We start from the raw sequence: 21,064 nt of genomic DNA, 5'->3' as shown, positions 1-21,064 counted from the left end.
CAAGTATTATTCGTGTGTGTGTGTGTGTGTGTGTGCGTGTGTGTGTGTGTGTGTGTGTGTGTGTGTGTGTGTGTAGATAGATAGAGATCCAATTATGTTTTTTAAAGTAAGAGGAAACAATAATCTCCCTACTTCTCCTGAGGAAAAAAATATGCTAATGTTTTGGTTGACATTTGTGATGATCGTGTTAATTTGTCTTGCTTGTATGTTGTGCGTGCTTATTAATGTCTGTCTAGTATGTGCGTTTGTCCCACGACTCTCGTCCGGAGAGCATCCTGCGGCTGATGCTCAAGGAGTGGCACATGGAGTTGCCCAAGATCCTCATCTCTGTCCACGGGGGCGTGCAAAACTTTGAGCTACACCCTCGCATCAAGCAAGTGGTGGGCAAAGGCCTCATCAAGGCAGCCGTCACCACGGGTGCCTGGATCCTCACCGGAGGGGTCAACACAGGTTTGGAGTTACTTCACTTTCCGGCATGTTTTCTTGACAGATGTGTACTGCACAAGGTTCTTGGGCTTCCTTAAAATAATGAGCAAAAACAAGCTTTTGTAGCTTAACAACTATCACATCAGGCCCACGTCGCACGATTATACCAAGCTCTTAATGTGTCATTAGTAATGTGTTTGGACAGCGTTAAGCTGGTGCAGGCTGATCACAGTGTTTAAGTGGTGACTCCAAGGGACACATATCCAGACCTGTATCTCTCTATCGATCTGTTTACAGTATTTCCCTCTCGCTATCTTTGTCTCTCTCTATGGGTATTCTCCTTAATACAAGGATGTTTTAATCCAAATGGTTAGCGGATAGTTGACGATCATCTTCTTGCATATTGTTTCTTTCATGGGAAGTGATGCGCTCGCTTTTAAATGAGTAATTACAGAGCAAATGAAAGTTACAGTCAGTAGTCATCATGTCTTCACTGACTGTTATTTGCATCACTTTCTCAAAGGTGTAGCAAAGCATGTCGGTGACGCTCTCAAAGAGCACTGCTCCAGATCATCAAAGAAGATTTGCACTATTGGCATTGCATCCTGGGGAGTCATCGAAAACAGGACCGACCTCATCGGGAGAGACGTAAGACGTACCGTCATATTGCAATGTATCATCAAAACAAAACTTTCACCTTATTTTGGGGTATTTCCACAGATCATTGCTCCATACCAGACACTGCTCAACCCTCTCAGCAAACTCAACGTTCTCAACAACCTCCACTCACATTTCCTCCTTGTTGATGATGGCACAGTGGGCAAGTACGGTGCGGAGGTTCAACTACGTCGGGACCTGGAGAAGCACATCAACCTCCAAAGAATACATGCACGTAAGAGCCATGCAACAGAGGTGGTCTATAGAGGATACACCGATTGCCTTGTTTGCGGTGGATGCGTTCCAGACTCACCTGCAGAAAAGAAAATCCACGCTCAAGAGAGACTGTATAAATATATATATATAGTTCTGTTTCATTACATTGGGATTTGTAGTAAATACTGTACATATTTGACTATGTTTGTTAGATACCTGCCTTTAAGAGGTGGGGCCTGATGGTGTGGCATGTGATGTCAGTGAAGGAGGGAGGTTGGTGGGTTGTATCAGGCAATGGCGAGTATCGTTGTGAGTGTCTGGGTGTGAGCTGTGGCCGACAGCAGCTTCTGCGTGGGTGTGCTTATTGTGTTTGACTTTTCTCTTGGTGGTCAATAAACTGCTGAAAAGAGCATCGGCCAATGTGGCTCTCCTTTACCACCTATCAGGGCACTACAGAATACTATATAGCGAGGATTTCCGCACTGGACATGTAGATTGAAAGTAGGAAAAAAATCTGTAGCAGGGCCGTGGTAGATGAATTGTGATATAGCAGGCAAAACTGTAGTGTGTTGAGCTGCTCCTTTGCATTCTTCGTCTTTCTCGCAGGTATTGGTCAGGGTGTTCCTGTGGTGGCACTCATCTTCGAGGGTGGTCCCAATGTGATCTTGACCGTGCTTGGTTATCTTCAAGAGAGCCCTCCCGTCCCTGTGGTGGTGTGTGAGGGAACGGGCCGAGCCGCTGACATACTGGCTTACGTTCACAAGCAAACTGAGGAAGGCGGGTAAGGCGTTATGTGCATAGATTCGGAGCCATAGATGTTAACATGTTGTCATCTGTGATCTATTTCGGATCATTTTCAGCCGCAAAACAGGCTTTTCATTTCAAAGTCGGTGAAACATCTGCTCATAGAATTTCACACAAGCCACGCTCTGTGTTTTTAATGTCAATGTGACTACAAATGTGCAGTGTAACCCCGTTTTGCCAAGATTTGATTGATTTTTGCCCCTTTCATGAATATGCTTGACTGATGTATTTTCAAATGCTGCTGAACCGCATCAGATGTATAATAACACAATCGACAAACACACTGACAGACAGCTCCTTGATTGATTGATGGATGAAAAAATAACCTAGTACTTGTGAACTCAGGCAAAAAAAAGGTGTCTATGTATTTAGTCTGTGTATTAAACATTAAATTAAAGTTACTTGTCAATGTTTCATACATTATTCATGTACTTAACCCTTTACTCAAGGCAAGTAAACAGTGACAGCATACAGTCTAATCAGCACCTGTTAATAGAAGCCAGTGAAATTTCAAAGCAGACGGTCAGTTCATATTTTAGTCAGCTTATGTACACTTCTTATTGTGCTGTTAAGAAATCACTGTATTGGAGTGTCAATTGTTTTTTTTTTTTTACACCAGCGGCCTACCTGATGGCGTGGAGGCGGACATCATTGCCACCATCAAGAAAACCTTCAACTTCAGCCAGAGTGATGCCATCCATCTTTTTCAGACTCTGATGGAGTGTATGAAGAAGAAAGAATTGGTAAAGTGATTCTATACGGAAAATATATTTTTTATTCCTTCACTGGACACTTCATAAGAGGGATCCAACCCCCCAAAAACAATTATTTAACTCCTTGCAAACTTCTCTGCATGAATTTTGTGCGCCGATTCCGAATCTGCTCCTGTCTTTTCTTTTCACACTTTACGGCTTTTATAGGTCAACCGTAAAAGTAAAAAAAAAATATATATATTTTTTTTAATGGATGTGCTAGTAAAAAAGTCGTTATTTAAATCAGTTTAAAAAGGAAACATTGAAGTACACATAAAGCCATCTCTGATTAAAATAGGCTCTTGACCAGTAGATTATTTGCCTAAACTGTCAAATTGTTGTCCACGTATAGTATAACAATTAAACAAGTCCTGGTAAAGATTCCTTGATGCTGAGAATTGTGTTTCTTCAAAACAGATTACTGTGTTTCACATCAGTTCCGAAGAGAGCCAGGACATCGACGTTGCCATTCTTAGAGCCTTACTCCAAGGTAGGAGTTCCCATACGCTCTCTTTACTTTTCTAGTAATAAAGATTCTTTTCTGCCAGAGTGCTAGCCATGTTGATTCAGTGTTCATCTGGGGCAAAGGCTCTAAGATTTCAAGGCTGTGCAGTGTTTTTCTTCTGTTATTGATATGCCTTCAAAGCAGTTTGGTCCTGTTTGCTTTTGGGGAGATCGTGTTCCTCGCATTCACAGTCTCTCCATCAATTCTATCTCTTGAAACTTGCTTAAAAGAGTCAATTCAGAGTCCCAAAATACGTCCAAATGACTCAAAATCAATTTTACGAGACGTTATGCAAATAGCTTACCACCCACCCACTGAGTAATTCCTTGCCCTCACTTTATATTTAGACAAAAGACAAGAATGCCTGTGGTGACTGCAGGTGAGCAATCATATTGACTGAAAAGTCCACACAAACAAATATTTGTCAGCCCAAGGTGTGTTCTTGCTGGTGAAACAGTAACTCATCCTCCAAAGGACCCTGAGCTTGTAACGCTTACCGGCCATGTTGTGAGGACGTCAAAATGGACACCATATGCCTCACTATAAAGCAGTAGACCTTTGTGATTATTGAAAATGTAACACTAATTGTGTAGAAAAAAACAATATTGCTGAAGTTACGTTACGTACAATGACAATATTCAGGTTTACGTTTGAGGGGGAAACATTTGTAATTCAATGGAGTCCCCCAAGTAAGGGTTAAAGTCTCTTTTCCACTTTCCACTTTTGGTATTTATGATGCGCCAGGCAGTGTTTACCAGACATGATGTGTCGTGGGAAGTTTGGGGGGTTGTTAAATCATCACTGTCCCTGAAACTAGAAATGTTGTGCAAGTGGGAATAATGCTGTCAAGAAATCATTTTGGGTCAGATTGCCGTTACGCACACAATCCATTTAAAGTCCAGGAAATACTGTACGACCAAACATTTGGGACACAACAAAGCAATTAATTAATCAATCGGACTGAGCTGGAGCCTTTAATTCCCCTGAGAATTTTAAGTCTTTATCTTTTAAAAACATTCTGCACAATTGTGTGCTTGCAACTTTGTGGGAACAGTTTGCGGAAGACCCTTTTCTGTTCCCTCTGCACTAAGTAAGATGCATTAAGGCGTGCTTGAATGAGTTCGATGAGGAAGAACACCATCCAACATGATTTGGATGCACTGGAGCAGAGATTGTGTGCTAACAGACGCTTTCTCACCTCTTTTTTTCAACCTGTTTCACGTGCCGTCGTTGTAAAAGCAAGTTGTCCCAATACTTGTATCCAAAGCAGAGTAATAGACTGGACTAATTATCTGTAATCCAATCATGTTAGCCATCTTACAGGACATATTTAGTTCAGAAGGATTACCATCCCTGGCAATGTATCTGTCACAATAGAGCATGTGTCCACAACATAATTCAGGATGACCTCTCTCAAACACTGAAACGCTTTCATAGACTGGACTGAAATTTTATAGCACACATACATTACTGAAATGCTCACGCACTACTGAAATGCTCTGGTACGTGGGGGGAAAAATCTTGAGCGTGAGCGCATTCTTGAAAAGTGTGTTTTAGATCACCTCAGTTGTGTGAGGAAAAAAAAAAAAAAAATTCAGTTGTGCTTGTGTGTGCGTGTGTGTGAACTTTTCCGTAGTGCCCATAAAAAGAGTTGTAGTGTGCGCATTTCAGTGTTTGAGGGGTACCGGTGAATTATCTTATGAGAGTGTTCATGCAAATTTAACCTGTGTGTTTCAGGCACAAATGCGTCTGCCTTCGATCAGTTGGTCCTGACCCTGGCCTGGGATCGCGTTGACATTGCCAAGAATCACGTGTTTGTGTACGGACAGCAGCTTTTGGTATGTGTGTGTACGTACGTGTGTTTGCTAAGCTCAGCTTCGGCTCCAAACCTTTGGACTGGCACAAAATGACCCCGGAATCTCAAATGACCACAATGGTGTAGTTTGAGGAGCCCTGGGGGCCATGAGCAGCTTGTAATATGAACTTTTATTACAGTGGTCATCACGAGCTTCCCTCAGTGGCGCTGTTTATTTTGAAACTTTAGCATTCCGGAATCTCTTCTACATCACATTTATTTAGATTTCGGTGGGGAACTTCAGTCAAATGGAACTTTGCCTTCTCCCAATTTTTTTTTGTTGTTGTTTTTTTTTTTGTTATAAGTTTTATCATAAGCTCAAAGTCATTTATTTGTCTTTTTTTTTATGTGTGTGCAGGTGAGCTCCTTGGAACAAGCCATGCTGGATGCACTTGTGATGGATCGAGTGGACTTTGTCAAGCTGCTGATTGAAAATGGTGTCAGCATGCACCGCTTCCTGACAATCAGTCGGCTCGAGGAGCTTTACAACACTGTATGGTTATGAAACAGACACGATAACCAGGAAGTTTGCCAATTATGGCGTAACACTTTTTTTTTTCATTTTAGAAACAACCACCCAACAATCCAACTCTCCTCCACCTGGTTAGAGATGTCAAGCAGGTCAGTAGAGATCATTTTCACCTCCCGAGTACAAGTCGATTCAATCTCAAGCGCATTGTTTTGTCGCTTTTGTGACTTTTCATAGAGCAACTTACCTCCAAACTATAAAATCACCTTAATTGATGTGGGCCTGGTCATCGAGTACCTGATGGGCGGAACTTACAGGTGCAACTACACTAGGAAACGCTTTAGAATCATTTACAACAATCTCCATGGCAGCAGTCGGGTGAGTGGCAGGCAATCCTGTATAGCAGATATCATTTTCTCCTTTTCCATAATGAATGCAACTTGAAAGTTGCTCTTCCCTATGTGCGCACAGAGGTCTGGGCGCCACCTGATGGGCCCGGGCTCTCATTTGAGGAAAAGTCACGAGTCATTCAGCATGCAGGCTGATAAGAAGGAGAAGACCAGGCACAATCATTTCATCAAGACGGCACAGCCTTACAAACCCAAGGTAACAAAAACATCTGTAGCCTCTTGGAGTTACAGCTGAATGGTACCACAATGTGGTAGTCAATACCTTGTTCTAACATGCACATCTCTGCAAGCAGTCAATCATAATGCAGCCTGCTGAAAAAGGCCCATAAAAAATCTTATTACCAGTGACAGACAGGTCGAGCAGTTATTGAATTATTGGCCCACGCCTACATGCATAACAGCTGTCCATCTTATTTGAATAGGAGCTACAGAAAAAACAAAGATAAAACAACGTGCACACAGAATTAATCCTTTTTTGAGTTGAGTGCTCACGAGATTGGTTGACTTCATTGTGCATGGCAGCTCAAATTTTTGTGTGACTTTATCCCCTCAAAATTTTGCTTTTGGGGTTCTCATGTTTTGTGTCATTAAAATATATCCAAATTTGACAACTCTGCTTCTCTAACTGGCCTCCTCTCAGTTGGAGTCCACCAAAGAGCAAAATAAGAAGCGCAACAAGGAGGAGATCGTGGACATCGACGATCCGGAAACGCGGCGCTTTCCCTACCCCTTCAACGAGCTACTGGTGTGGGCCGTGCTCATGAAGCGGCAGAAAATGTCGCTCTTCTTCTGGCAGCACGGCGAGGAGAACATGGCCAAGGCCCTGGTGGCCTGCAAGCTCTGCCGTTCGATGGGCTACGAGGCCAAGAAGAGTGATGTGGTGGACGACACATCAGAAGAGCTGAAGGAGTACTCAAAGTAGGTTTCCTGTCACTTGACGGAGTGAGCAACATCTGTGTGGTTGTATGTAAGCCTCTTGTAAGATAAAGAAAACAGGCATTCTCAGCTTCCGGCAATTGTACAGTAATGAGCATGTTTTGGGGTTTTTTTAAATGGGGAGTCAAGCTTCATTTTGTGGCTCGTCTCCATTTTACGTGATGGTATCATGTAATATAGTATTGTAATATATAGAGAGTGTTTTATTCTGATTAAGTGGTGCATTGTTGGGAGAGGGGGGTCCCTATTTGTAAATAGAGGAACGATAGCTTGGATTCCAGCCTGACAGCGATTGCGGGTGTTTTCCAGTGAATTTGGCACGTTGGCGGTGGACCTGCTGGAGCAATCGTTCAGGCAGGATGAGACGATGGCCATGAAGCTTCTCACCTACGAGCTGAAGAACTGGAGCAACTCCACCTGCCTGAAGCTGGCTGTCTCCTCACACCTGCGACCCTTCGTGGCACACACCTGCACCCAACTGCTGCTGTCCGACATGTGGATGGGGCGGCTAAACATGCGCAAGAACTCCTGGTACAAGGTTCATACTCCATCTTAGATTTTTATTCTGTTTTATTTTGCCATGTGAAGTTGTCCTTGTGGGTTTTTAACTGTGTCTCGCCAATCGCAGCTCGAACCCAGAAAGCAGCTGAGTCGTAACATTGAAAAGAAAATTTTGGGCTTGACATTGTTTGTTGTGTATCCTACGAAATTGGTGTTTTCCAATTATTTAGTTGCAGCCAAGAGGGGCAAAATATGAGAACCCACCACTTGCCTCTGCGTTTGTCACCAGGTGATCCTGAGCATCTTAGTGCCTCCTGCTATCCTGCTGTTGGAGTACAAGTCCAAAGCAGAGATGGCACACATCCCTCAGAGTCAGGACGACCACCAGATTACCATGGAGGACAGCGAAAACAACTTCCAAAATATTACCGATGACATCCAAATGGTCTGAAACACTCAGTGATTGATGTCTCTATTCCCTCCGTTGCTTGTGTTTGTTTCCCCTTATTCGTTTCAATTTCTTTGCAGGAAGTCTTCAAGGAGGCCAGATCCAACGACCCTGTGGATACAAAGACTGACATGGAGACACACGTTCGCTCCAGAAAGCTGCCATTAACCAGGAAAATCTACGCTTTCTACCACGCTCCCATTGTCAAGTTCTGGTCCAACACGGTATGCTTACATGTATTTAGCAGTTAAGAGGTTTTATTAAGATTGGAACAACTTGGATCCTCTCATGATATTCAATCTGCGTAGGAGTCTCCACAAGGCTTATCATTTTCATACAGTATTTACAACAATCGGTAGAAAGAAAAGGAGCAGTTTAAGTTGAATTAGTCTTCATTTGAATCTTATTGTGCAGATAAAACACCATCAGTCTATCAGTCTCGCGGTACTTCAATGTAATGAAGGAGTAGTAGTCAAACAGTAATGACAAAAGGGAAAGGGACAAGGTGCACTCAGTCTTATCGGACACCAGATACACACCACTTGCGCTTTGGATAATTCACCGCTTAATTACTACCGTAAAGCTAGGTAGTACACCACATTTGACCCCAAATGCTTAAAGACCAATATAAACAACATTCGAGTCCACAAAATTAGCAGATATTCTAAGAAACGTGTAATCCATGACTGCGCCCACCCTAGTCTTCAATACATCTTTGTTTGTAGTTAGTAACGCATATAAGAGAGCATAAAATAAAATGTCAGTTGCTCTTAATGTAATGGAAAGTAAGTGACTAGTAGCATGTTTGCCTTTTTGGCTTTGTCCCTGACTCCGAGCTGATGGTTGACATCTATTGTTACAAACATTGTCATTCCTTGCCAACGCCGTTTTTGCAAATAGCTGAAAAATGTCAACTTTTACAGGCATCGTGAAAAGGGGTGTTTCTTGGTGTGGCACTGTGTTTATAATTAATTTGGTTGTAGTTAATTAGCAAATTATTTTAAAATAATAATATTGCTTCATTTTATTATTTGCAAGGTATGAATTTACCAATTACTTGATGAGATAAACCAATAAGACATCTTTCAAATGTTAGAGCGTATTAATGATGTACAGTAAATAGTTGTTGGATCAGATGAAAGAACTTTGCCCACCACTGGGTTATGTTTTCTTGTGCTGCTCAGGCTGATGAAAAGCAAAAATCCAAATTTTATGAGCTTTTCTTATTAATCAAAAAATACAATCGTAAAATTCAGAGATACAATATTACCTGGTTTTCTCGGACAGTGGTGATGAGGAACAGTACCATACAGTTTTGTTCATGCTATGATATTCTGATGATGGCATTGTTGCCCTATCATCGTATTTCTTTCCATATTATTGCAGAAAAAGTGCAAATGTTCCAGGTTTGGGGGGTTTTTTTTTTTTGTTTTTTTTTTGGTGTTGCATATTAACTGTAGTGTGCATGTTTGACTTTCTCAGCATTCTTGCAGCTGTTGAGTCCTCATCATCACATTCACCCTCATGCTTGACATTATCTCATCTCCGCTTTGTACTAAGGCTAGCCCAAGGCGGGTTCTCAGATAAACGGGAATTACCGCTTGGTTCTGTTTACAAGGATAATAATGAGCAGATAGCATCAATGAAAGTGATCATTAGCATATCTCAGATGCCTTCTTGCATTCTGACCCCCAAGCGTCAATGGCAGCACTCAGCCCAAACTTACACGTCAGATGATTGCTTGATTTCCAAGCACTTAACTACGTACTTAAGTGTTTTGGTTCGTGTGTTTTTTAAAAGGTCCACCTAGTGCGTGCTGTATCTGGTACATCAGCTGAAACCTTAAACAATCTGTATGCTAATTATGATACTTTCCCACAGTTCTATTATTTGACCCTGAATTCTATACACGAAATAAAAGCTGATGTTTTTTTAATGTAAATGAATCGGTGTACCATTCTTTTAAAAAAATATTATTATCCTTATTATTTTAGATATAATGACACTATTCTTATTGCGTATAATATTGTCCCAGGTTGTATCTGGTATCAACTGAAAATTTCTTTCTATCGCCTATTGTGCTTACTTTCCCACAGTCCAATTATTTGACCTTGAATTCTACACATAAAATAAAACCTTTTTTCACCCCTTCTTCACTGGGCTCCCCCTACTGTTGGAAACTGTCAATGAAACAGTGTACCCGTCTAAAAAAAATGTAGGTTATATTTTAGGATAAAATGACTACTTATTGTTTTTATGTGCAATAGTATAATACCATATATTGTAGAGCCTCCAAATTTGAACATAAACTCTTCTGTGACGCTGTTTAGCCAAGTTGTTGTAATTTCCCCAAATGTCGCTTTTATTAGCTGTACAGGCAAGCCTTGGTGGTGAATGAGGTCTGACACAATCCTCTTGCCTGCCTTCCTTCCTACCTTCTTTCAATTGCTTTGCACAGCTAGTTTTCTTGTGTGTCCCCAGCTCTTTTATTTGGGTTTCTTGATGCTCTACTCATACGTGGTCCTGGTAAAAATGCCCGAATGGCCTTCTCCTCAAGAGTGGGTCGTCATTCTCTACATCTTCACCTCAGCCATTGAGAAGATTCGAGAGGTATTTCATTCAACAGACTTAAAATAGTTCCTTCCTTTCATGAAGAGCCTAAAACGAAATGTTTGCCCCATTTGCAGATGTTTATGTCAGAAGCAGGCAAAATAAGTCAAAAGATAAAGGTGTGGTTTGATGACTACTTCAACGTCTCAGACTTCCTGGCCATTGTGTCCTTTTTCATTGGCTTTGGATTGAGGCTGGGTGGAGGGAAAGCCTTTGTCCCAGGCAGGACAGTTTATTGTCTCAATATCATCTTCTGGTACGTGCGACTCCTCGATATCCTGGCCGTCAACCAGCAAGCTGGGCCCTATGTCATGATGATTGCCAAAATGGTGAGTTCCCAACACAACTGAGAATTTCTACCATGCTCCGAGATGCTACGCATACTTCCAACTAGAACTATATCCTTACAGGCATGCGTTTCATTCCCTTTCTACGTCATCCCTTGCAGGTGGCCAACATGTTTTACATTGTGGTGATAATGGCCATTGTCCTGCTAAGCTACGGAGTTCCCCGCAAGGCCATTTTGTATCCGCACGAAGAGCCAAGCTGGACGCTGGCCAAAGATGTGGTGTTCCAGCCGTACTGGATGATGTATGGGGAAGTGTATGCCTATGAAATCGATGGTAAGGACGATGAGGATGGAAAGGGAGATTACGAGGGTAAGGACAGTTTTACTCCAAGCTTCTCATGCAGTGCGGCTGATGTCAGTTTAGGACACAACAAATCAAAAGCACACCAGGAACGGTCAAGAATCAGTTCACAAAACCCAACATGATCATTGCAAATGTTTTTTTCAATTTGATTATTAGGGTTGGATACCAAGCCCCAGTATTCAACTGGCCAGATGGCATCCTTTGTGTTAGGTTAGCGTCGTAGCTATGCTAACGTAAATATTTGGTTATTCTTGGTATTACTGGTTGAGGAGACAGACAGGAGTGAGATGGGAGAAGCTACAAATGGTAGGGGGAAATGAGGCGATCACCCCTTGAGACATCTACTAGTAGTGATTTGTTCAAAACATATTTTTTCCTGGTAAATTATTTATTTACTTATTTTACATGGGAGTTGTTGCAGTTGCATGACAATTTATTGGCAGTTTTTAAAAAAAAATAAAATAAATTTTAGCAATTTTAAATTGTAATATTTAGGGGTTTTCCCAAACAAAAAAATTTACGATAAGTCTATCATTACCGTATCGATAAGCAGTATCGCTGAGAGGCATTATCAATAAAATCTTAATGATAACCATCCCTAACGTTTAAAGGCAGTCACATCCGTTTAGGACAACATAGGTAGTTAGATGTAGTTGACCATGTTTAACACTGTGTTTTGTGGCAAAATGTATAAATACGCTGGTAACCGCTTTTTCTTCAGTGTGCGCCAACAACAGTGACACGTCAGTCAAGAGCCTGTGCACAGCAGGAGTGTGGCTGACTCCTCTCCTACAAGCAGTCTACCTCTTTGTACAGTACATCCTCATGGTCAACCTACTCATCGCCTTTTTCAAGTAGGTTCACCCATTTGTTCACATAATCCTTTTACACATTGACAGCGAATTTAAAAAAAAAAAAGCACTTCCCACAGGAAAACTTGATTTTTCAAACTGCAACTATATCCCCTAACATCTGTCCATTTTCTGTAGCGCTTGTATTTGAGGCGGGGTGAGAAGCCCCAGCTCACCCAAATGAGAAAGACAGCTTTACAAATTAACGACCACACTTTACTTTTAGCTTCCACTAATCAATGAATCAATGAAGTGTACAATGGTAACAACAAAAAGGGCATGAGCCACAAAATGAGGCTTGACCTGACCAATTTTCCCAAATAGTAATTTCTAGTGATCTAAACCAGTGTGTGGCCCTAAATGTAACAGCGTCCCTGTTCTTCTTTACAGCAACGTGTATCTCCAGGTGAAGTCCATCTCCAATCTGGTGTGGAAGTATCAGCGCTACCACTTCATCATGGCCTACCATGAGAAACCGGTCCTCCCTCCACCCTTCATCCTCCTGTGCCATATCTACTCGCTCTTATGCATGTGCAGAAAAAGAAAGAAGGAGCACACCTACGGGCCAAGTATGTCTGCCCCCCTCCCCCCAGTTGATTTTTGTTGGGGGTTTTTTGTTTCATTAACAATGGAGGAGGGGGGAAGCACCAAAAGAAATTGGTCTCTACTATTTTCCAGCTATTTCCTTTTCTGATTCTTTTCCATACCATTTTGCGAAATAAGTTGCTCAGAATCTTCTACTATCCTCTCTGGCATAGTGGTTGCGCACTACCAAATACTTCATTTATTTTTTATGATATTTTTCATGTTAAAAAACAATCATGTTCTTCCTCTTCCCTTCAGAATTGTTTCTCACAGAGGAAGATCAAAAGAAGCTTCATGACTTTGAGGAGCAGTGTGTGGAGACGTACTTTCATGAAAAGGACGACCAGTTTCACACAGGAAGTGAGGAACGCATACGGCTCACCTCTGAAAGGTACAACCACGAATCACAGAAGATAAGCAGCAGATAATGTTAACTAACAATAGTGTATTCCTGCAGGTAGTGGCGGTCATTTCTACAACTACATTAAACAATTTGTCAGTTTGAGAACAATAGCATCTAGACCTGACATATTTTCAGATGCTAGCACTGTTTGTCTGGGAGGGCATTTGAGGAAATATGGCATAAATAGGTGTTTATTTGTACTACTTTTCAGGGTTGAGACCATGTGCATGCAGCTGAAGGAGGTGGGCAACAAGGTCAACTTCATCAAGCGCTCCTTGCACACATTAGATTCCCAGATCGGTCACCTGCAGGACCTGTCTGCTCTCACCGTGGACACTCTGAAGACATTGACGGCTCAGAGGTCGTCGGAGGCCAGCAAGGTCCACAATCAGATCACCCGTGAGCTCAGCCTCTCCAAGAACGTGGTCCCCAGCATCGTCCCTGTTGCAACAGACACTGGGCCCCATTCCAAATCCTCCGTGATGGGGAAGCAGAGTGTGGGGGCCTTCCTCGGCTCAGCGAACATCGCAGACTCTCTTTTTGGGATTGGTGCCGGGGGCTACGGGATTGATAGTAGTCGCAGAGATGGGCCAAGCCCCTTAACAGGACTTGGGCTGGATCCCAATCTGAGTCCAGAGAGGAGGGGCGTGTTCGGGCTCGAGCACTCCGCCGCTGAGGCTGGTTCCTCCGGCACCGGTGCCTCCAGTGCCTTTGTCCAAAGTGCCATTTCCCCTCCGGAGCTGCATTACCGGGGCCACTCCCTCACCCGCAGCAAACTGACCCGTCCACACGAGCCGGAGTATTCCGACTCTCCATCCAGCCTGCCCAACGTGCCCTCGCGCGTGGCGCACTTCCACATCAGCAGCACCCCCTCCCAGCCGAGCGGCTCCAGCCACCCAGAGCTTGCTCTGGCTGGGCTTTACCAGCAGACGCCTGACAGCGCCGTTGTAGAGTTTGGGGCGTTTGTCGGTAAGTATGAAAGAGAATCTGATGTCGCTCCAAAGAGGAGCGAGGACGATGAAAACTGTGTGTGTGTGTATCCTACTGTGGTCATTGTATCTAAGACTTCGGGCGCTGCTCAGCCTGCCTGCTCTCCTGCTTGCTACGCGCAGCCTGGCAATGCACAGGGTGGGGATGGGGCATCGGGGTACATCAATGAGGCTTTTTGCGATGATGAGGGCCGGACAGCCTCTCCAAGTAGATGCCAAATAAACACTCGGAGCCAAGAATATAGCGGATGTTCCGCCACCGCCCCTGCCATGACAGGCCAATGGCACCACAGACGAGGGAGGAGAGATTGCGATGCTTCTCTCCCACGAGGGTCCTGCTCTGAGGGTGAAAATTGTGACAAGAGGATACATGTGGAAGTGCTAACAAGAGGTTTGAGTTATGGGTCGCATTTGCTGGGTACTGGAATCTGTCCCCTTCCATATCGGGTGCCATGCAGCTTTTTCCTCCCTTTTCCTCCTTTGTCTGTTCTCGCTGGTTCTGGTGGAGTCAGTTTGATTTCAGACATGTTTTGGCCGCTTGCATGACCGATTGATTGCCAGTCTGAAGCTTTTCAGGATCTTTTTGACAGGTGGAGGCGGTTTTAGGGTTCTCGTGCCACTCTGTTGTGATGAAGCGTGGTGATGGGTTTGATTCTCCCCTTCTTTTTCTGTCCCTCGACAAATCAGAATATTTTTTAATGTATTGCTATCAACATTGTTACTTGACGGAGAAGAGCTTTTCCAGTAAAGAATGTCATGTTTGATTGAAAAGTGGGTTTGGTGGCAAGGTTTGACTAAATCAAACAAGATTTGACTAGAAATGGCTTTCAATGTTGTCTTGCTTTCAGGACATAAAGACTGTTTTGACCTCCAGCGTTCAACACCCAAAGAGACCTGCAGCCCCCAGCGCAGCAGACAACTGGTCGGTCTGTCTGTCTGTCAATGAAAAAACGTTTTTAAAAAGAATGTCCTCTTACCTTTGTCTGGTCATCTCTCCAGGTTCAGCCCGAAGGTCAAGGTCAAATTAGAGCAGTTAACTCCTATGCTGGTTTCACAGAGTTTGACAGGAGTCCTGCTTTTCTCCATCCTGATTCAAGTAGGTTAAAATCACAGAGGTATCAAAATAAGTTTGATTCTTTTTTGTGAACACCAAGTGTGAAATCATGATGGATGACTGTGTGTTTGTAGCTTTGAGGAAGAGGGATCGTAGCAGAGTGTCAGCTGAAGACATCCTCATTCACGAGGATCCCCAGACTTCAGTGCCGGTATGAAGTGCACCCCACCCCCCTTCTCCTCACTAACGAAAACATCAGCATGTGAAGATCTCTCAGATCAATTGCAAAATGAAAAAACAATTATTGCCCATAAATATAAAACAGTCAAATTAAATACAGAAAGAAACAGTAGTAACTGGGCGTACCTTCTTGTTTCCATATATTCTTATGTAGATGTGCAAAATAATTTATTTCATTGATGTCGAATCAGCTCGAATAGAAAATGTCAGGTCCGCAGCAGACAACCCTCCATGTTAACTCTTATTCTCTCTCCCAGGAAAGAGTCCAAGTCAAATCAGCCCAAGCAAGTAGCCTGTATGTATCCTCTTGTTTATGTTTATACTCTGTGTGTGTGTGAGTGGGGGGGGGGGGGGGGGGGGGGGGGTTAAGGAGCGCAGTCCATGGTAACATATATTTCAGTGGTAAAGCTCCTGATTTGTTTGCATGATTGTTGAAATCTGCACTTTATTTTGTTAGTTTATGCCTTTACATTATATACAGTACTTGTGTTTACACCGCAACTGTGTGGCAGAATTAATTTTTGAAATTGAAAAACACAAAAAAAAAAAACCTCAAATTGCATTTAGAGTGAGTTCCATAAATGGTCAACCCTAGTATAGTCTTTTTACTCTATGTATGTATGTCAGTCCGTCTCAAATACGTAGTAGGCATGATGCATGCCAGGTTAAGCATTTTTTTTGTTTGTTTGTTTGTTTGTTTTTTGTTTTTGGGGGGTCCGCAAGAATTAACTGTCATAGCGAATCCACTAGGTGGCAGTAGCGCGCATATTAATTCTTTTTTTTTCCCCAGTCAGTCAAATCTTTTCTGACAGATTAAAAACCATGTTAATACAATTATTTGTTACAAATTGATCTATTCCTTCTTTCTTTTTTGTTACTCAGGATACAAGATACGAGTTGTCTTTATAACAATTTTAAAGGCAAATCACACTATTTATCGTTGTGGCGGAGAGTTGGGGGAGGCACGAAATGTTTTCTTCTTCCTAGTAAGGCGTAACAAAAAATATTTGAGAAGCACTGTTAGTGTGCGTGTGTGTGTGTGTGTGTGTGTGTGTGTGTGTGTGTGTGTGTGTGTTTGTACGGATGTATGTTTTTTTTCCTTTAATTTTCATGTCATGCACTTCAATTATCCAAAGATTACTGTTTTAAAAGACAAAGACACTACAGTTATGTATGTTATTTACAGATCAAGCAAAAATACCATTGTATTAGCATCTTTGAAATGTTAATAGGCATTTCATTCAGGCAAACTATGTAAACTGTAATTCTTTACATGCAAGGTTTGTTTGTTTGTTTGTTTGTTTGTTTGTGTATTTAGTTAGTTATTCATGCATTCTCACCTAACTGGTTTCTCTATTCCAGCCAACCCCCTGGGGAGGACAAATTGCCTGGTAAGATTCTCACTCATCAACCGTCTTTACAGTTGTGGACAATCAGGTTCAGTCTAGATTAGCTGGTTCTGCTGCAATACAAATGACCCGTTGTTGCCTTAAGTGCTCTCGTGCATTCCAAGCACATTTAAGTGTCACTTATTTTACATGCCTATAGTTCTTACTGCTTTTCTTGCCTTGTGGTTAGGCATGTCCCGATCCCTTTTTTTTTTTTTTTTGCACCCAAATTCAAGTCACTTGATTTGCCGATATTAGCCTTGATCCAATACCTCTGCAGTGCATTGAAGAAGAAAAATAAGACCACATCCAATCGTACTTGTGGTTGTTTTTAAATATACAGTATGGAAATAAATAAAATACACCGATAATAGAAAGATATTGACCTGCCATGTTTTCATTCCATATTTGTTGTTTTATTTCCCAATTTTGAATTTTATTTTTATTTTTTTGTAGCTTCAGTCTCTCTCTGCACACCTCGCCACTCCCACCTTGGACCCAGAAAGGATTGTGAGAACGTTTTGGCCACTTTCAAGACTTCCAATTGATTTACATGGGAAATTATGTGTTGTGGAAACTGTTTAATGGGGTAGTACTTTAAAAAATATTAAAATGTCAGTACACGCTCTCCAAGTAAAAGTCAATCTCAACTTTTTTTCTGCAGCCATTGGGTCACCTTTCAAGCCTATGGAGAACTACCAGTACTCAGGTAGGCTTCTGAATGAAATGCTGATATTATAAGGGCGCAGGCCCCCATTAAAACTTTGCCTTTTTTAAATTACTAAACCAAAATAAGTATCTCTAAAATAGAAATGTTCATGTCAAACTGATCTGATTTGCAGTTTATACATAGAATTTTCTTTCTTCAGCTGTTGAACGTAACAACCTGATGCGACTGTCACAGAGTATCCCCTTCACACCGGTCCCTCCCAGAGGTGAGTGTGTGCATGCAGATACATGATCTGAGGTTACAAACAACACGGCACTGTTCCCAGCTTGATGAGGATGAAATATGAAACCAACTGGTTTCTGCAATCTTACCCTCAGTATGTGTGTGGGTTTTTTTTGTCATCTTGTTGCTGCTTGCTCAATTTGGAAATTTGAGGAACTGTTTCTTCATTTGTGTCCCAACGAAAACAAATTCAGCAGTCACTGAATGTCTAAACAGACAGCAGTTGGGACAACAACATCAAGTTTAGTGTGTGATTGTAGTGAACACACCATAAGGTTATTGTTTCTTTTCAGTCCACGCATTTCATTAGCATCACAACTCTCAGACTTGAAACCACAGTGGCAGGGTGTGTCAAAAGAGTTAAGTGGCGCCATAAAGGCTAACCGGTATAATGTTTTCATGCTCGCACATTTTTTTAAATATGCATTTTCAGCTAGATAACCCTCACTCAGTCCACTGTGTCAACCCGCCTCATAGGTCTGAGGTTCAGGGTTTGGATCTGCTGGCCGTACTTTGTGAAGTTTTTTGTTTTGTTTTGGCAAAAAAAAAAAAAAATCCACCATCGGAAAGACGAGTCAAGCCAGCCGCAACAATTGTTCGTGCTATCCATGATGGAACACGCAGTCAACGTGGTGAGACAAACTTCAAAATAAAATCTCTCCAAATCCAGTAAGACACGGACTTTAGTGCATTGTAATGCTTTTATTTTGAAGTTGTTCACGACAGCACATGGTGGTTTAGTGGCTGACTTGACTCGTTTTCCTGACTTGAAGTTTGTTTGTTTTTTCCCTGACTTGAAGTTGAAGTCCAATTTAAGTTTAAATTGCCATCACAAGCTGTTGCCACCAACATCGACACGGCGTCGTCTTGAAATCATGTTCAATTGCTAATTAAGAATGCTTTAAAAAAAAAAAAATTCGCAGACGTCATACTGTAGAATGTGTTTCCTGTTCCCAGCGTAGTGGGTAGTAGCCAGCAGATAGATGCTAAATTAGTGCCCGATATAGGCTGGAAAAGGTTCCGAAGGAAGAATATTGGACTTTTTTTTTTAAAGACAATTAAATCGGCCAAAATGACTGCACATTTTGATGCTGACAGTCTCACACAGTTGCAGTTCCTACTGAATAATTTGTAACCAACTAGAGATACTTAAACGTGCTGTTTCACCAGCCAAGTTGCTACTGTGGGTCTGATGTCACTTCGTCTGATAACCCAAAATTTTTCCTAGTGAAGAAAATAGTTTGCTGCGATGTACTGTTTAAATTTGCGGAAAACATGTTGATTATCTATTGCTTTGAGAAACCTTAATCATCGGTCTGGGAAAAGAGCATAATTTTTAACCTGTATTTAAAAGTATTACAGATATTCTTAATTGGTATGTCTTGAATCTTTATTCATTCGTTTTACTCACTCACTCCAATGATAAAGGATGCCAGTAAATCGATTCACCATATTATACAGTAGTGCAGAGGAAAAAAAAAAAGCTTTTTAAGGCTGGATTTGCTTGGGGCTGTTGTTTAGGAGTGCGTGATATGTTCGGGAACTTACAGTGAGCCTTTTTAAACATATGTGTTCACACATCAGGAGAGCCAGTGACGGTGTACCGCCTGGAGGAGAGCTCGCCCAACACCATCAACAACAGCATGTCTTCCTGGGCCCAGCGTGGCCTCTGTGCCAAGATTGAGTTTCTTAGCAAAGAGGAGATGGGCGGCGGCCTTCGACGGGCCCTCAAAGTCCTCTGCACCTGGTCCGAATATGATATCCTCAAGCCTGGGCACCTGTACATAGTGAAGTCCTTCCTGCCCGAGGTGGTCGAGACCTGGCAAAGCATCTACAAGGATGATACTGTGTTGCACCTTTGTCTCAGGGTACCGAAACACAATCACACACAAAGGCAATGCATCATACAGGTAAATGTATGCTTGTTGTTCCAGAATTGATGTGTTGTGTTTTCAGGAAATTCAACAGCAGCGGGCTGCGCAGAAGCTGACGGTAGCCTTCAACCAGATCCGACCCAAGCCTATTCCTTACTCACCAAGGTAAACACAGCACCCCAGGGCTTAAAAATAATTGAGAAGGGACTTGGGACACAAGTAAATCGGTTACGTTTGATGAGTTGAACGGTAACATTAGCACCTCGCACAAACCTGGCTTGCTCCCTGCGGAAGTCGGTTATGTGGGGTCGACATGTCAAGACATGTCAACGGTAGCCACACTCTTCTTCTTTCCTAGTTTGCTGAAGACAGATATTGGAAGTATAATTTCCTGCTATATGTATCACATCCTGCAGTGTTCTTTTAAAGAACCCGGCCAACAACAGAGGAAATTTGTTTTCTAACTTTTTCTGTTCTCAAGGTGTCATGATGACTGTGCAACAAATGAGTCACTCCACCAACTCGATTAACAGGTTCCTGTGGTTATTTTGTCTGGCTCGTTAAATATCTTCTCAAATGTCGTTGCATTTACCATATTTAACTTGCTCGCTGCAACTCCATCTGTCTACTGTACAGCCGGAAAATATTCAGCATGCTTTATTTTGTTCTCCTCCATATGTTATCTAAAAAAAATTCCTGTACTTATCAACATTCTACACAGCACACCCCACGATGACAAAAGTGTAAAATGTCACAAAAGTGACATACTTTGGATAATTTCATCATCATGTAGAAAAGTTAACTTGCATCTCAGATTGAAAAATGTAGTCAAAATTTGTTGAGCAGTGTGATGGATTAGGCTTAAAAAAAAAAAAAAAAAAACGCATCTTTTGCCCAAGATGCTCAATGTGATGCAATAAAAACAAGTATCACAAGATACTTTTCCGCAGAACACGACCATTTCTCCGTATTTATGAGTGACGGTGCCGTTTGTACTTCCATAACAAAAGCCGATGTCTCCTGATGTGCGAGCTTTGTCATTCAAAATTATGTCACCCTCATTAATGGAAGCAGGTTTTTCTTTAGCGAGGACAAAACATCATCTTGAGCCTGCTCCACCCCAGGCGTTGCTCAGCATGCAAATAAAAAAAAAAAAAAAAGTCGCCACGGCCGACGCATTTGCTTATGCCACATTGTTGCTGAGCTGGTCCAGCCGGTTTCAGACACAAAAGCCAACGTCCCTTTCAACTGTCTTTATTCCTGTTTTGTCAACATGCCGATTAGGTGTGTCACGCGCCACTACATAAGTATCATTTAACAGACTGCCCAAAATATGATTTCTGAAAGGGCTGCATTACAAAATAGTATCCCGGATTTGCATTGAATAACCATTTGACATCATTTATTTCCATTTTGCCAACAGTTTTCCAAATCAGTCGCCATGGAAATGGGATGCATTCCAAGCTGAAACTGTCACTACTATTAA

At 42.1% G+C, this 21,064-nt stretch overlaps 1 protein-coding gene across 3 annotated transcripts in view; it reads left to right on the top strand.

Annotated features, from left to right (window-relative positions):
* trpm7 (transient receptor potential cation channel, subfamily M, member 7) overlaps positions 1-21,064 on the top strand; it is a 35,346-nt gene that overhangs the window by 11,301 nt on the left and 2,981 nt on the right. For 2 of the 3 annotated variants that reach the window (XM_019866600.1, XM_019866598.1), the window contains exons 5-36: positions 237-450; positions 950-1,074; positions 1,147-1,318; positions 1,906-2,080; positions 2,723-2,846; positions 3,273-3,345; positions 5,098-5,198; positions 5,574-5,708; positions 5,783-5,836; positions 5,922-6,062; positions 6,156-6,290; positions 6,735-7,012; positions 7,340-7,568; positions 7,821-7,976; positions 8,060-8,203; positions 10,461-10,589; positions 10,667-10,918; positions 11,038-11,212; positions 11,964-12,096; positions 12,484-12,662; positions 12,937-13,069; positions 13,293-14,461; positions 14,919-14,992; positions 15,070-15,166; positions 15,259-15,335; positions 15,622-15,659; positions 16,727-16,755; positions 17,209-17,262; positions 17,417-17,461; positions 17,622-17,687; positions 19,289-19,572; positions 19,661-19,743. In XM_019866600.1, the coding sequence (XP_019722159.1) occupies positions 237-450; positions 950-1,074; positions 1,147-1,318; positions 1,906-2,080; positions 2,723-2,846; positions 3,273-3,345; positions 5,098-5,198; positions 5,574-5,708; positions 5,783-5,836; positions 5,922-6,062; positions 6,156-6,290; positions 6,735-7,012; positions 7,340-7,568; positions 7,821-7,976; positions 8,060-8,203; positions 10,461-10,589; positions 10,667-10,918; positions 11,038-11,212; positions 11,964-12,096; positions 12,484-12,662; positions 12,937-13,069; positions 13,293-14,461; positions 14,919-14,992; positions 15,070-15,166; positions 15,259-15,335; positions 15,622-15,659; positions 16,727-16,755; positions 17,209-17,262; positions 17,417-17,461; positions 17,622-17,687; positions 19,289-19,572; positions 19,661-19,743 (5,273 nt within the window). Of the gene's footprint in view, positions 1-236; positions 451-949; positions 1,075-1,146; positions 1,319-1,905; positions 2,081-2,722; positions 2,847-3,272; positions 3,346-5,097; positions 5,199-5,573; positions 5,709-5,782; positions 5,837-5,921; positions 6,063-6,155; positions 6,291-6,734; positions 7,013-7,339; positions 7,569-7,820; positions 7,977-8,059; positions 8,204-10,460; positions 10,590-10,666; positions 10,919-11,037; positions 11,249-11,963; positions 12,097-12,483; positions 12,663-12,936; positions 13,070-13,292; positions 14,462-14,918; positions 14,993-15,069; positions 15,167-15,258; positions 15,336-15,621; positions 15,660-16,726; positions 16,756-17,208; positions 17,263-17,416; positions 17,462-17,621; positions 17,688-19,288; positions 19,573-19,660; positions 19,744-21,064 lie in introns of all 3 variants that reach the window. The other variant, XM_019866601.1, reaches the window with a different exon arrangement.

This window comes from Hippocampus comes, unplaced genomic scaffold, assembly GCF_001891065.2.
Source record: "Hippocampus comes isolate QL1 unplaced genomic scaffold, H_comes_QL1_v1.1 scaffold82, whole genome shotgun sequence".
Lineage (NCBI taxonomy): Eukaryota > Metazoa > Chordata > Actinopteri > Syngnathiformes > Syngnathidae > Hippocampus > Hippocampus comes.
The sequence above is the reverse complement of the archived record's forward strand: the minus strand, read 5'-3'. Positions and strand labels throughout refer to the sequence as shown.